The sequence below is a fragment of the Callorhinus ursinus genome, unplaced genomic scaffold (assembly GCF_003265705.2).
Source record: "Callorhinus ursinus isolate GAN/ISIS: 27379988/994484 unplaced genomic scaffold, GSC_fseal_2.0 scaffold2, whole genome shotgun sequence".
Classification (NCBI taxonomy): domain Eukaryota; kingdom Metazoa; phylum Chordata; class Mammalia; order Carnivora; family Otariidae; genus Callorhinus; species Callorhinus ursinus.
The window spans coordinates 54,501,816-54,515,482 of record NW_027397064.1 but is presented as its reverse complement, the minus strand read 5'-3'; the positions used below and the strand labels follow the sequence as shown (position 1 = coordinate 54,515,482).

General features: G+C 32.9%; 1 protein-coding gene across 1 annotated transcript in view; it reads left to right on the top strand.

Moving 5' to 3' along the window:
- The window catches only part of MTX2 (metaxin 2), a 62,986-nt gene extending 51,759 nt beyond the window's left edge, over positions 1-11,227 (top strand). Inside the window, exons 7-11 of the mRNA XM_025850829.2 lie at positions 145-237; positions 743-781; positions 1,165-1,290; positions 2,371-2,447; positions 10,767-11,227. Coding sequence (XP_025706614.1) covers positions 145-237; positions 743-781; positions 1,165-1,290; positions 2,371-2,447; positions 10,767-10,950 — 519 coding nt within the window. The 3' untranslated portion in view covers positions 10,951-11,227. The remainder of the gene's footprint in view (positions 1-144; positions 238-742; positions 782-1,164; positions 1,291-2,370; positions 2,448-10,766) is intronic.
- The last annotated feature ends 2,440 nt before the right edge of the window (positions 11,228-13,667 follow it).

Sequence of the window (13,667 nt, the reverse complement as noted above, 5' to 3'; positions counted from 1 at the left end):
TTTAGGAGATATTTTAGAAATTTATTAGACATAGTAAAAACATTGATGTAGTAAAAACATTTGTATTCACTTGGTAGTAAGATAACTGAAAGTTTTTGTCTATTTAATATGATGCTCTTTTAAATTTTTTTAAATTCCCTTTAGGGCCATTCTCTTAGTGATGGGCTGGATGAAGTCCAAAAAGCAGAAATGAAAGCCTACATGGAATTAGTCAACAATATGCTGTTGACTGCAGAGGTATAATAGAAGATAATAGGCCTTGAAAAGAAACTTTCCTCTCATAAAAGATCATCTTTCTTATGGGCTATTTTAAAGTTACTGAGAAATAGGAATATAGTCAAGCAATTCTAGGGCTAGGATGGTTACTGAAATTATTTGGTTATTATGTTTGAACAAATTGTCTGACATTTTCAGATTCAGTTTTTCTATTGTAAAAAGGAGTGATTCTTGCCCACTCATTATTTGACTTTGGCCTTGGGAGGTTTACTTAAATAATATCTGTAAAATACTTTAATAGTATTTAGGGATGTACTACTGTATGAATAAGAAATACTTTTATTAAGTATTACCATTAATTAAATTTAATAATTCTGTATAGCAACATTAGCCAGAGGAGGGAAAACTCATATATGTGACTTTTATAAAGTTGGCTTATAAAAAATCACCATGGCAAGAAGTAATTTTCTTTATCCATTTTCTCTTTGGTATTCTGAAGTTTTAGTGACTGTTCTTTTGTTCCTAGTTATATCTTCAGTGGTGTGATGAAGCTACAGTAGGGGAGGTGAGTGGTTCTGCAGCATTTATCTTAATTAAAATTTAATGAGAAAACACTTTTGCTCAGAATCGTAAGTCCCTGCTCATAAATGAAACATTGTGGCTTATACCATTAGTGATACAGTTTTTCACTTACTTTAATTTTGCTTGCACATACATTTTAGGGAAGTTATATGTCATTGTTTGATATAACTGGTTGCAAAGTACATAAAAGTTTATATATTTTTAAAGGAAATGGTTTGAAATTTTAATTTTTTAGATTGCAAGCTATGTATTTTTTTCAGATTGCTGTATTTGTGTTCTGAAAACATTTTCCTAAGTATTCTGTTTGTAAAAACAGGCTTTGTTTTTAGAAAGAATCATGTTTGTCACAAAATCTTTTTGCTCTAGATCACTCATGCCAGATATGGATCTCCTTATCCTTGGCCTTTGAATCATATTTTGGCCTATCAGAAACAGTGGGAAGTCAGACGTAAAATGAAAGCTATTGGATGGGGTAACAAGACTCTGGACCAGGTGAATTCAGATAATTCAGATCGAAGTGAGGGTTTCCTCAACTTTAAGGCATAAGAAACTCATTTTTTTATGTTGATAATCTTTAAAAATCTCAGCATAATAAAAAAAATTAAGAAAACATTTGCTCTTATTTTTTTCTGACATGAAGTGGTTTTTATTTGTTTTATAAAAATCACACATGCTTATTGTAAAACAGACTATATAATACAGAAAAGTTCAAAAAGGAACTAGAAATTGCTTGAAATCCTACCACCTAGAAATTGCCACTGCTAACTGTTTGGAGAACATTCTTCTAGATGTCTCTTGTAGATGTCTCTTGAATGGGACCGTATTATACCTGGCACTCTGTAATCTAATTTCCATTCACCAATACATTGTGGGCATCTTTTATGTCAGTAGATACAGATCTGCAGCATCAGGGCTTAAAAAAAAAAACCCTGTTAAATACAGCTCTTACTATATCTATTTTTCTTTGGTCTTAAGTTTACTGAAATTGCAAAATTTAAAAAATATATAGCTTTTCAAGGTCATGAGATTGAACTAATTCAGTCATTAAACTAATAATGTCTTTTTTCCAAGGCTACTCTTAGTCCTAGCCAGCCAGTTTACTGATGTGTGACACACTGGGGGATTGGGTAAATGAATAGGGATTGAGTATATAAAATCCATCTCCACTAGTGGGAAAACAACTCAAATGCTTTTACTCATGGTGGGTCAGCAGTGTCATCTTTATGAAGCAGATTTTTTCATATATGTAAAGTCATTTGAATCTATGGATTCAGGAAAACATTTTTGTAGGGGGTGAAGTTTTGAGATAGAAACTTTCTTAATAGTAATCCTTATAAGTAACTTATATGTACTTGTGTTTAAAGGAAGTTTGCTCTCAAATTTTCTTCCTATTTCTTATATAGAAAGTATTACTTATGTTCTATACATGTTCTGTAGTCTGGTTTAAATATATTTAAAAGGTTACCTAAATTTACATTTTTTGTTATAAACTGTGATACAAATTAAGTTTTAGACACATTTTATTGTTTTGCTAATTTAAATATTTTCCTTTGGGTCTGTTGCCTATGTTAGGTCTTAGAAGATGTAGACCAGTGCTGTCAAGCGCTTTCTCAAAGACTGGGAACACAACCATATTTCTTCAATAAGCAGTAAGAAACTTTATCTTTTTCTTAGTTTTTTCTATATTGTTAGGTTACAAATTATTTTACCATAGAGGAATTGTTTTATCCAGAAATATTTATGAAAAGATTTTGTTTTCTTTTTCATTTTTGCCATCATTAAATATTTACTTAGCACTTCTTGGTTATCAGGCACAGCTCTAGGCTCTGGGATACTAAAATTTCTAAAATGCAGTCCTTGCCATTAAAAATTTGTCTTAAGGGCAGACATGTAAACCAGTCATTATTTTATGGTATGATAGAGGTACTACTAGAGGTAGTTGGAGGTGCTGTGTATGGAACTACATTATCTTAACAAAATCTACATTTGCAAAATACTGTTAAAACATGAAGTATAACCATACTTGTTTATACAGGGTGATATCCTGGGGAGCAGAAAAGTGAATAAAACTAAACAATAAAAAATTTTGTTGGATGGACAAGCACTATTATGAACTTATCTTTTAAAAGTTAATGAAAATATTTGTAAAGCACAGAAATTAGTATGAAAGATATAGATTAAATATATATGCACATATATCTAAATTGGATAATTCATGTTTCATTAAGACAGAATTATTTTGTAATCTGAAAAGAATATCTAATATAGGCAAAGAATGGATTTCCTTTTTTTTTTTAAGTTACAGTTTTAATGTATTAGAATCATCCTGTGATCCAGTTTAAGATGGGCTTAAATTAACATTTTAATCTTAATGTTTTACTTAGAAATTCTAGCCTTTTCTTGGCTCTGTAATAAAAATTTTTGCTTTTTAGAGTGATAATTTTTTAAAGGTGTATTTGCTATTAATTATTATATCTTTATAGGCATTCATCTTCTATAGCCATATCCTGTATCTTTTGGTAGAGATACTAATATTAGCAAAAGTGACAATGATGATAGCTTGGAAGTATTTGTTATATTAATGTATGCTACATATAACTGAAATTTGGGGTCTTTTGATCTCTGAAGCACAAAGGTCATAGAATTCAAACCATGAAATCCTGGTAGGTAAAACTTCGCCAGCTATGTTCCTATTTCTAGTGATGTTTGCGATGCAGAGTCTGTTTGTTTAGTCTCTAACACAAAAGAACTATAGCTACATATTAGACCCAGGTAGTTCCTTTTCTTGCTGATACAGGAAGTCTTAGGGCTGAAAAGCCCAGAAGAGGTGTGTTTTACTGTTTGAAGTGCATTATCATGTGTTAGGAGTTAGTTTTGTTATGCATGCTGTCTTCATGGAGGCCAGGAGAATATATCTGACTTATTCTTCTCATTTAAACCCAGTGTCAAAGACTTCATTCATGACCAGGTATCATTCAGCATGTGATTTAGTGGAAATATCAAAGTATATTTTTTCTTATAAGGGTACAATTATATTTAAGCTCCTAATGAAAAACTCAAAATTTAAAACAAGCACAAAACCAAAGATTTGCTATGGAGGAACCGTTTAATTGATATTAAGATGTAGGTTTCTGAAATAATTTTACCTTGTATGAGACTTACATAAACATTTTTCCCTAATGATTGAAAAATAGATTTCATTTTTTTTAGAATTCATTTTTAATTTTAGTTTTACCCCATTGTCTAATTAGTAGTAAACTGTAATTAGGAAAAAGTCATTTGTATTTTCACTTTGAGGTGACAGCATTTTTCTCATTTTTTATCTGTCAGGAGTTATTACTTTGTGAGATACTGTGTTTTAGTGAATAGAGCACTGGCTTAAGTCTAGATAATGTAGTATTGGATTCCAGGTCAGTGGCCCTGAATTCTTTTCTTGGCTCTAATATATACCAGACTTTGGCAGGTTACTTTATTTCCCTGTGTATCCTCCCTTTGCCCTCTAAAATTAGGATAAATTTTTCTCCTAGCTAACCACCTGGGGATGTTGAGAAGACTCATGAAAGAAACTCAGTAGTTTTACTTGCTGAGAGAAGGGGAATGGGTAGATGAGGGAGATCCTGCAGCAAGAATAGGAATTGGGAAAAGAGGACAAAGAAGATAAATGGTGGAAAGAAAAATTTAGGGAAGTGAAATTGGAAGAAATTAGAAATAACACAAGATAGATACTAACACTGGTGGCCTTTTTTATCTTTTATAATACACAGTGTTAGTTGGTAGCTTTTAAATATTTAAGTCATATTTCCAAAATGCAACTAAAACAAAATCTGTATTTCCTGTTGTATACAAGCTATCTTACTGATGTGATATCTGTTAAGACACCTATCCAAAGGCTACTGGGTTATTTGTTCTTTTTCATGTGGTTGGCATGGACTTGGAATGAAAAAGTAAAACTTTTCTTAAAGTGTTATTTTTATGTTACCTTTTTTTCCCTACATGTAGTCAGGATAGAATGAGTTATACTGTTGTAAACCATTTATGAGCTCCTTGCAGGTCTGTATGTTTTCTAAACAAAACCTGCTTATCAGCAGAGGGTCAGTAAGTGTTGGTTAAAAGTAGCTTAAATTGGGAAGTTGGAAGAGGAGTTATATTTGAAAAAGAAAGAGTTCTGCATTAACTATTAAATGGTAAAACTTGAAAATATACCCTCATATACTGATGGGAAAGGGTATTGAAGAAATGCTGCAAAAATCATACATGGGAATCTTAAGATGAAAAATTTCAGGGAAGAATTGGATTTTACTGAGGTTTATTCAATAAAGAAATTACCAGTGGAGAAATTGAATCAGTAATCAAAACACTCCCAACAAACAAAAGTCCAAGACCAGATGGTTTCACAGGTGAATTCTACCAGACATTTAAAGAAGAGTTAATACCTATTCTTTTTAAGCTATTCCAAAATATAGAAGAGGAAGGAAAACTTCCAAATTCATTCTGTAAGGCCAACATTATTCTGATACAAAAAAAGAAAACTAGGCTAGTATCTGTGATGAGCATCTATGCAAAAATCCTCAACAAAATATTAGCAAACTGAATTCAGTAGTTTGTTGAAAGGATCATTCACCAAGATTAAGTAGGATTTACTTTATTTTTTTAAAAGATTTGTTTTAGAGAGAGAGAGAGAGAGAGAGAGAGAGAGTGAGCACATGTGAGCAGGGGGAGGGGCAAAAGGGGAGGGAGAGAGAAAATCTGAAGCTGACTCCCTGCTGAATGTGGAGCGGGACTTGGGGCATGATCTCTTGACCCTGAGATCATGACCTGAGCTGAAATTAAGAGTGGCTGCTTCACCAACTGAACCGCCCAAGCGCCCCAAGATTAAGTGGGATTTATTCCATGGATGCAGGGGTGGCTCACTATTCTCAGATCAATCAGTATGATACATCACATTAATAAGAGGAAGGATAAAAACCATATGATCATCTCAGTAGATTCAGAAAAGGCATTTAACAAAATACAACATTTCTTTAGGATAAAAACTCAACAAAGTGGGCATAAAGAGAACACACCTCAACATAATACATGCCATTTATGAAAAATCCAGCTAACATATTCAATGGTGAAAAACTGAAAGTTTTTCCTTTAAGATCAGGAACGAGGCAAGAATATCCATTCCCACCACTTTTATTCAACATAGTACTGGAAGTCCTAGCCACAGCAGTCAGATAAGAAAAAGAATTAAAAGGCATCCAGATTGTTAAGGAAGAAGTAAAACTGTCACTGAGTGTAGATGACATGATAATATATGTAGAAAATCCTAAAGACTCCATCAGAAAACTACTAGAACTCAAATGAATTCAGTAAAGTTGTATGATACAAAATTAATGTATAGAAATCTGTTGCATTTCTATGCACTAACAGAGAAATTAAGAAAACAATCTCATTTATAATTGCATCAAAAAGAATAAAAATATCAAGGAATAAATTTAACCAGATAGCTGAAAGACCTATACTATGAAAACTATAAGACATTGATGAAAGAAATTTAATATGACACAAATGGAAAGATATAGCATGCTCCTGGATTTGAAGAATTAATATTGTTAGAATGTCCATACTACCCAGAGTAATCTACAGATTGAATGCAATCCCTATCAAAACACCAATAACACTTTTCACAGAAGGAGAGCAAATATATCCAAGGTATGTATGGAACCACAAAAAACCTTGAATAGCCAAAGCAATCTTAAGAAGAACAAAGCTGGATGTATCATAATCCCAGATTTCAAGATATACTACTAATCTATAGTAATCGAAACAGTATGGTACTGGCACTAAATCAGGTACATACATCAGTGGAACAGGATAGAAAGCCCAGAAATAAACTCATACATATATGGTCAATTAATCTATGACAAAGGAGGCAAAAATATACAATGGAGGAAAGGATAGTCTTTACAATAAATGGTGTTGGGTAAACTGGACAGCCACATGTACAAGAATGAAATCAGACCCCTCTCTCACACCATACACAAAAATAAAATGGATTAGAGACCTGAATGTGAGACCTGAAATCATAAAACTAAAAGAAACATAGGCAGTAATGCTTTAGACATCATCCTTAGCAACATACTTATGGGTATGTGTCCTCAGGCAAGGGAAACAAGCAAAAATAAACTTGGGGCTAAAAAAGACAACCTACTGAAATGGAAGAAGATATTTGCAAATGATATATCTGATAATGGGCTAATATAGAAAATATATGAAGAATTTCAACAACTCAACATCAGAAAACCAATCTGATGTAAAATGGGCAGAGGACCTGAATAGATATTTTTCCAAAGAAGACCTACAGATGGCCAACAGACACATGAAGAGATGCTCCACATCACTAATCATCAGGGAAATGCAAATCAAAACCACAATAAGATACCACTTCACCAGTCAGAATGGCTATTGTCAAGAAGATAAATAAAAAGTATTAGTGAGGATGGAGAAATTGTGTGCTAGTAGTGGGAATGTAAATTGGCACAACTACTGTGGAAAACAGTATGGAGTGTCCTCAAAAAATTAAAAATAGAAATATCCAGTAATTTCACCACCAGGTATTTACCCTAAGAAAATAAAAACACTAATTTGAAAAAAAATATGTACCCCCTATGTTTATTGCAGCATTACTTATAATAGCCAAGGAATAGAAGCAAGCCAGGTGTCTAACAGTAGATACATAGATCAATGGAACAGGTGTCTATCAATAGATGAATGGAGATTGTGTGTGTGTGTGTATGTGTGTGTGTATGAAATATAAAATGCTATATGTAATATATATGCATATAATATGGAATATTAATCATAATCAGTGAGATCTTGCCATTTGCAACAACATGGATGGACCTAGAGGGTATTATGCTAAGTGAAATAAGTCAGACAAAGAAGGACTATATGATTTTACTTATATTTGGAATCTAGAAAACAAAACAAATGAACAAAAAAACAGACTCTAAAATAAAACAAACTGGCAGTTACTAGAAGGGAGGTGAGTAGGAGGGGTAAGCAAAATAGATAAAGGTGATTAAGAGTACAAACTTCTAGTTATAAATAAGTCATAGAAATGAAAAGTAGAGCATAAGGAATATAGTCAGTAATATTGTAATAAAGTTGTGTGATGACTACTTCTCACAAAGTGCCTCTACATTTATCTACCTACATCCCTGATTCTTTTCAGATATCCATTTGTTATTGATTCTTCATTTGTAATGACATTATTCATGGTGCTATTTAGTCCAAGGAAACTTGTGATTTTTTTTTTTAAACTATCCTGTTGGCTACCCTCTTAAACATGACCATTGACTGCACATCTGACTTTGATTAATAATTCTTGATGAATGTGTCAAAAAAGGGAAGGCTTTGAAAGAATGAATAACTACTACTGAAAAATTAAATATCCTGCATACCTTAGGGAGGATGCTTTCCCTCGATTTGCATTCAGCAAATACTGATTCAGTTCCTTTCATCCTTTTCTAAGAAGTGGGGATATAAAAGATGTATGCAGCGTCACTTCTAACCAGTTTAGAGTATAATGAGGAGAAACAGTTAAGTGGACACAGTTATAGTGTGGCATGAGAAATGCATCACCTTTTTATTGATTCGTTCAAAACATATTAAGAACTCTCTCAGACATCGTTCTAAGTATTGGGGACACAGCAGGAAAGAAGTAGAGAAGATCCTGGTAGAGGGAGACAGACAATAACAAATATTAGATAGTATTAAGTGCTACATGGAGAATTCATATAGGATCACATGGTAATATGTGACTGCAGGTCCACTTTATTTTTTTTTTTTTAAGATTTTATTTATTTATTTGACATTGAGAGAGACAGCGAGAGAGGGAACACAAGCAGCGGGAGTGGGAGAGGGAGAAGCCGACTCCCCACTGAGCAGGGAGCCCGATGCGGGGCTTGATCCCAGGACCCTGAGATCACAGCCTGAGCCGAAGGCAGACGCTTTACCGTCTGAGCCACCCAGGCACCCCATGCATGTCCACTTTAGTTTGGGTGTTCAGATGTGACATTTAAGCCTTGTTGTGAAAAACAGGAAGGAGCCAGCAATGTGAAGTCAAGGGAAAAGTGTTCCAGGCAGCAGGAATAATTGGGTCAAGGCCCTAAGATTGGCTTGAGTTTGTTATGTTCAAATGGAGGAGGCAAGGCCAATATTGGTTGTGTGTTGACAGTGGTAGGAGATGAGACTGAAGAGAAAAGCAGGGGCCAGGTCATCTAGGCTTTCTGTGCTTCAGGTAAGGAGTTTGGCATATTAGTGTAAGTGGAATCGATATTCATTAGAATAGTTTATGCTTGGAGTGGTATGGTCTGGTGACATTTAAAAAAAAATCACTGTGGCTACTATGTGGACAATAAATAGAAGCAGGAAGGCATGTTAGGAGGCTGTTGTAGTGGTCTAGGTGAGAGATGATGGTGGCTCAGAGTGGATGATAATGGGGAGAGAGAAATGGTAGTAATCAGGACATATTTGGCGGTTCTGTCTCAAAACACTTGCTAATGGATATGAGAGGGTAAGAGAAAGAGAAGACTCAGGAGTAACCCTGAGGTCTTTAGCTCAAATAGCAGAGTGGATAATGGTGCCTTTTATTTTGGGAATATGGGATGAGCAAGTTTGAGATGCTTCATAAGCATTCAAGTAGAGATGTTATGTAGACATTCGAATTTATGATTCTGGACTTTAGGGGAGGGACTGGGATTGGAGATAAATATTGGGGAATTAGTGGCATAAAGATGTATTTAAAACCATGCAGCAGCATGAGGTCCTTCATCATTAGTGATCAAGACCACATAGTAAGTAAGTGGCAGAGTTAGGATTCAAACTTAGATTTGATGGACCCCCAAATCTGTTCTTCCAAACCAGATTACTGAAACATACTTTCACATGTAGGTAGGCTAACACATATTTTCTCAAAAACTTTATCATGATAGGACTGGCAGCAGTAATTAGTTCATAATTATGGTGATAATTTTCTCCTTTCAGTAATATTTTAATATTATTGGCAATTATTTTAATATGATGTAGTTTGGTGAAGCCTCATCTATAGACCATTAGTAGTGAGGTGGATAAATTTCAATTTTTTATTACTAATACACAATTAAAGGGGAAAAAACCCTAGAAAATTCTTTGTTGAAGACATCTTTATTTCTCCTTCAGAAAGTTAAATTATTGGGGTGCCTGACTGGCTCAGTCAGTTAAGGGTCTGACTCTTGATTTCAGCTCAGGTCATGATCTCACCGGTCCTGAGATTGAGCTCCACTTTGGGCTCTGAGCTCACTGGGGAGTCTGCTTGAGATTCTCTCCTCTCTATTTGCCCCTCCCACCCTCCTCATCTCTAAATAAATAAATAAATCTTTAGGAAAAAAAAAGAAAGCTAAACTATTTTTAAAAGTGTAAAGTTAAAATTAAATCATGGTGTTAATATATGATTGGGTTATCAGGTGTCGTATGTTCAGCACCACAGTGAAATCCTCTGTGCTTTGATACCATTTTGTTTATGCTTCTATTAAAACACTTAACTAAATTGCGTTGTAATTTACGTTTTGTGTCCATGTCTTATGTCTCTATCATCTAGCACAGTTCCTGGCACATTGGAGACCTGCTGTATTTATTTAGTGGATAAATTAATGAGTAAAATGAATATGATCTGTTACACCAATATTATTTTAACTCATTACTACTTTAAAAAGCAAGTCACACAACTAGCAAATTATAATTTAAAAGGTTTTTTTTTTTCATATCTTACAACAGAAACTGCAAGTAAAAACAAAATAAATTCTAGCATGTCAAGGTAGGATTTATTTCTTGTGTGACTTTTTCTTTTAAATAGATGAATAAAATGTTTTAAAAAGTAGTGTATATTCTGCCATACAAGTTAAATGCTATTCATGTTACTTTCATTTCTACTTTTGTTTTAGGCCTACTGAACTAGATGCATTGGTATTTGGCCATTTGTATACCATTCTTACCACACAATTGACCAATGATGAACTTTCTGAGAAGGTGAAAAACTATAGCAACCTCCTTGCTTTCTGTAGAAGAATTGAACAGCACTATTTTGAAGATCGTGGTAAAGTCAGCTCATCTGTCAAATCATCTTAGAGATAATGTCTTAATTTAGTCATTATTTAAAAAAAAAATTTAACTTGAAATGTGTTACTTGAAAGTTACAGTAAGTAATGGTATCAGAATTTTAAAACCAAAAACACTGCTTTTTGAAACCTCAGAATAAATTATATAATGCATCCTGTACATGTACTTTATACTGTTAATTAAAATAATTCTGAATGATTTCATTTGATATGTTGTACTTGATATCTTGAAATTTTTGTTTTCGTGGAACATGTATGCATATAAAAATAAAGCTCAAAGAACTGTATGGCTGGTGTATTTATGTCCTTTTGATCTTTCTGAAAGCTACTCTGGAATAAACTGTCTTTTCTAAGATAAGTAATCTGTGTTCCATACTTTTCAGGTGACTTCAATAGATATATGGTGAACCTGGGCATGGGAAAAATGTTAACAAGTATGCACTTAGAAAATGTAAATAATTGCAAGGCAATTAAATCCTGGAACAGATTACCATTTAAGAGCATTCTTCATATCTAAACCTAATTGAATTTGTGAACATTTCATCACAGCAGCTATATTTTTATAGTTTCAGGGACCTTATTTTTTTTGAGTCAAGAATATTTTAATAATATTTTATTACTCTTGTGGGGAAGGGAGTATAGTTTTTACAGAGGTGAAATTTGTATATGAGCACTAAGGATTATAGGTTTTATCCCTTTAAAATTTTTAAATATTTTGTATAAAACCAAGGATGCTGGAAAGAGATGTGAAAATCATGTCATTTTTTTGAAAATACCGAGAATAATAATATTTATAATACTATAAGTATTATACACATTAGTGTATTTATTATATATTATATATTATAGTAATTATATATATAATAATATTTATAGGGGCACCAGGCATTTTTACCTCATTTAATCCTTACTAAAACACTATGAAGGATATTATTCCCAGTTTACAGAGGAGGGAATGGTAGACAGAAAGCATAATGCCTTGTCCAAGGTCATAGAGTTAGCAAATAGTAGAGTTGGAATTCAAACAGGCAGCCTGGCATCTGTTTGGCTTTTAGTGAACACTACACTTTATTTTTTTTTTTTTTGTTAAGAGTGTAGATTTATACAATATAAAGGATATATTAGGTTCTCCTTAGTCTAAATCCTATATAAACTTTGGGTACTCTTTTTGGACCATAGTGCTATTTATAGCTTTCCTAAACTAATTAGTTTTGTAATGTGTATTATTAAAATAAAAAATTCCAAGTCACCTGTGTTTTTGCAGAGTTTTTATGATGGTGTTTTTTTTTTTTGGTATATATTTTTGTGTATTTGTACTTGATGCTTTTTTCTTTTTATCATAACATTCATTTAATTGAACCAAAATCATTTGTACTTCAGTATATGAAATCTAGACTTTTTTCTTTGAGTTTTTTGGATATTAAGATATTCCATCAAAATAAGTTGTGGTATTTTTATCTTTACTACTGGCTGTATTCTTATTTTAAAATGAGGAGCATTGGGAGACAATGGTTATTTATTCCAAGTTGAGTTATTTGCTCTTCCTTAAGACTTAACTGTATCTATGGATCACTCTGGGAGGCCTTGTTTTTCTCTAGTATTGAGTGAATCACCATCAAAACAATGCATTAGAAAGTAGAAACCTTGATTATCCCATTTTGGTGATTCAGTTACCTCCTTTTATCTTTTAAATTTGGGTCCACAAAGCCAATTCTTAGTAGCTAAAAATGATCACTGAAAGGCTAGTTTCCTGTCTAAAAAGTTAAATGTTGTTTTACTGCCAAAATAATGTGTGTACTGAATTTGAGAATAACTTGGATGATCCTTTATTTAAATTAAAATTTAAATCATGAGTCGTGAGAAAGTTTGAATCAAGATAGATATAGTCTACAGTGTCATTTGATGACTTCTGAATGATGTGCGTTACTGGTTTTAATATATCTTCTAGAAACCCTTTAGAAGTCCAACTTGTTACTTTTTAATTGACTTTACTATTGGACAGTAGACACTGTATTAATTCATTAGGAGCCCAAATCCAGGAAAAGTAGTAGTATAAATGTCAATCTGAGAGATTCACTTAATACATCTTGATACTTTTTTTTTTTTTTTAAGATTTTACTTACTTACTTAGCAGAGCAGGGGCAGAGGGAGAGGGAGAAGCAGACTCCCCAACTGAGCAGGGAGCCTGACATGGGGATCCCATCCCAGGGTCCTGGGATCATGACCTGAGCCCATGAAGGCAGCCGCTTAACAGACTGAGCCCTCTTGATGCCTTTTTGATGAACAGATAGTGAGTAGTATTTTTCTTACTGTTGTGTATGATTGTCATTTAATGAGGATGGGTAAAATGTAGCTGTACATTGAGGTATTTTAAGATATTCTAAAGTAAAAATAACTTTTTTGAACTTACTTTAACTTATTGTTTTAAAGTAGTATAACCAGTGGTTTCTTATGAGCTAATTTATATATTTTATTGAGTCTTAAAAGGAAATATTTAAAATATTAAATTATTTTTATTAAATTGTTAATTTAATATTTATTAAAATATTTAATATTAACATTGATTATATCTAGACTGATATAAATATTTTCCTAATCTGTTTTTAAGTTCCTAAGAATTGGGGTTGGATTTCTAGCTTTAGGTTTTGTTTGTTTTTCTTATGTTTTTGTCAAATTACAGTAATTGAATTTGTGATAAAACTGTAGTAGATTCTTTGGGATTTCCTA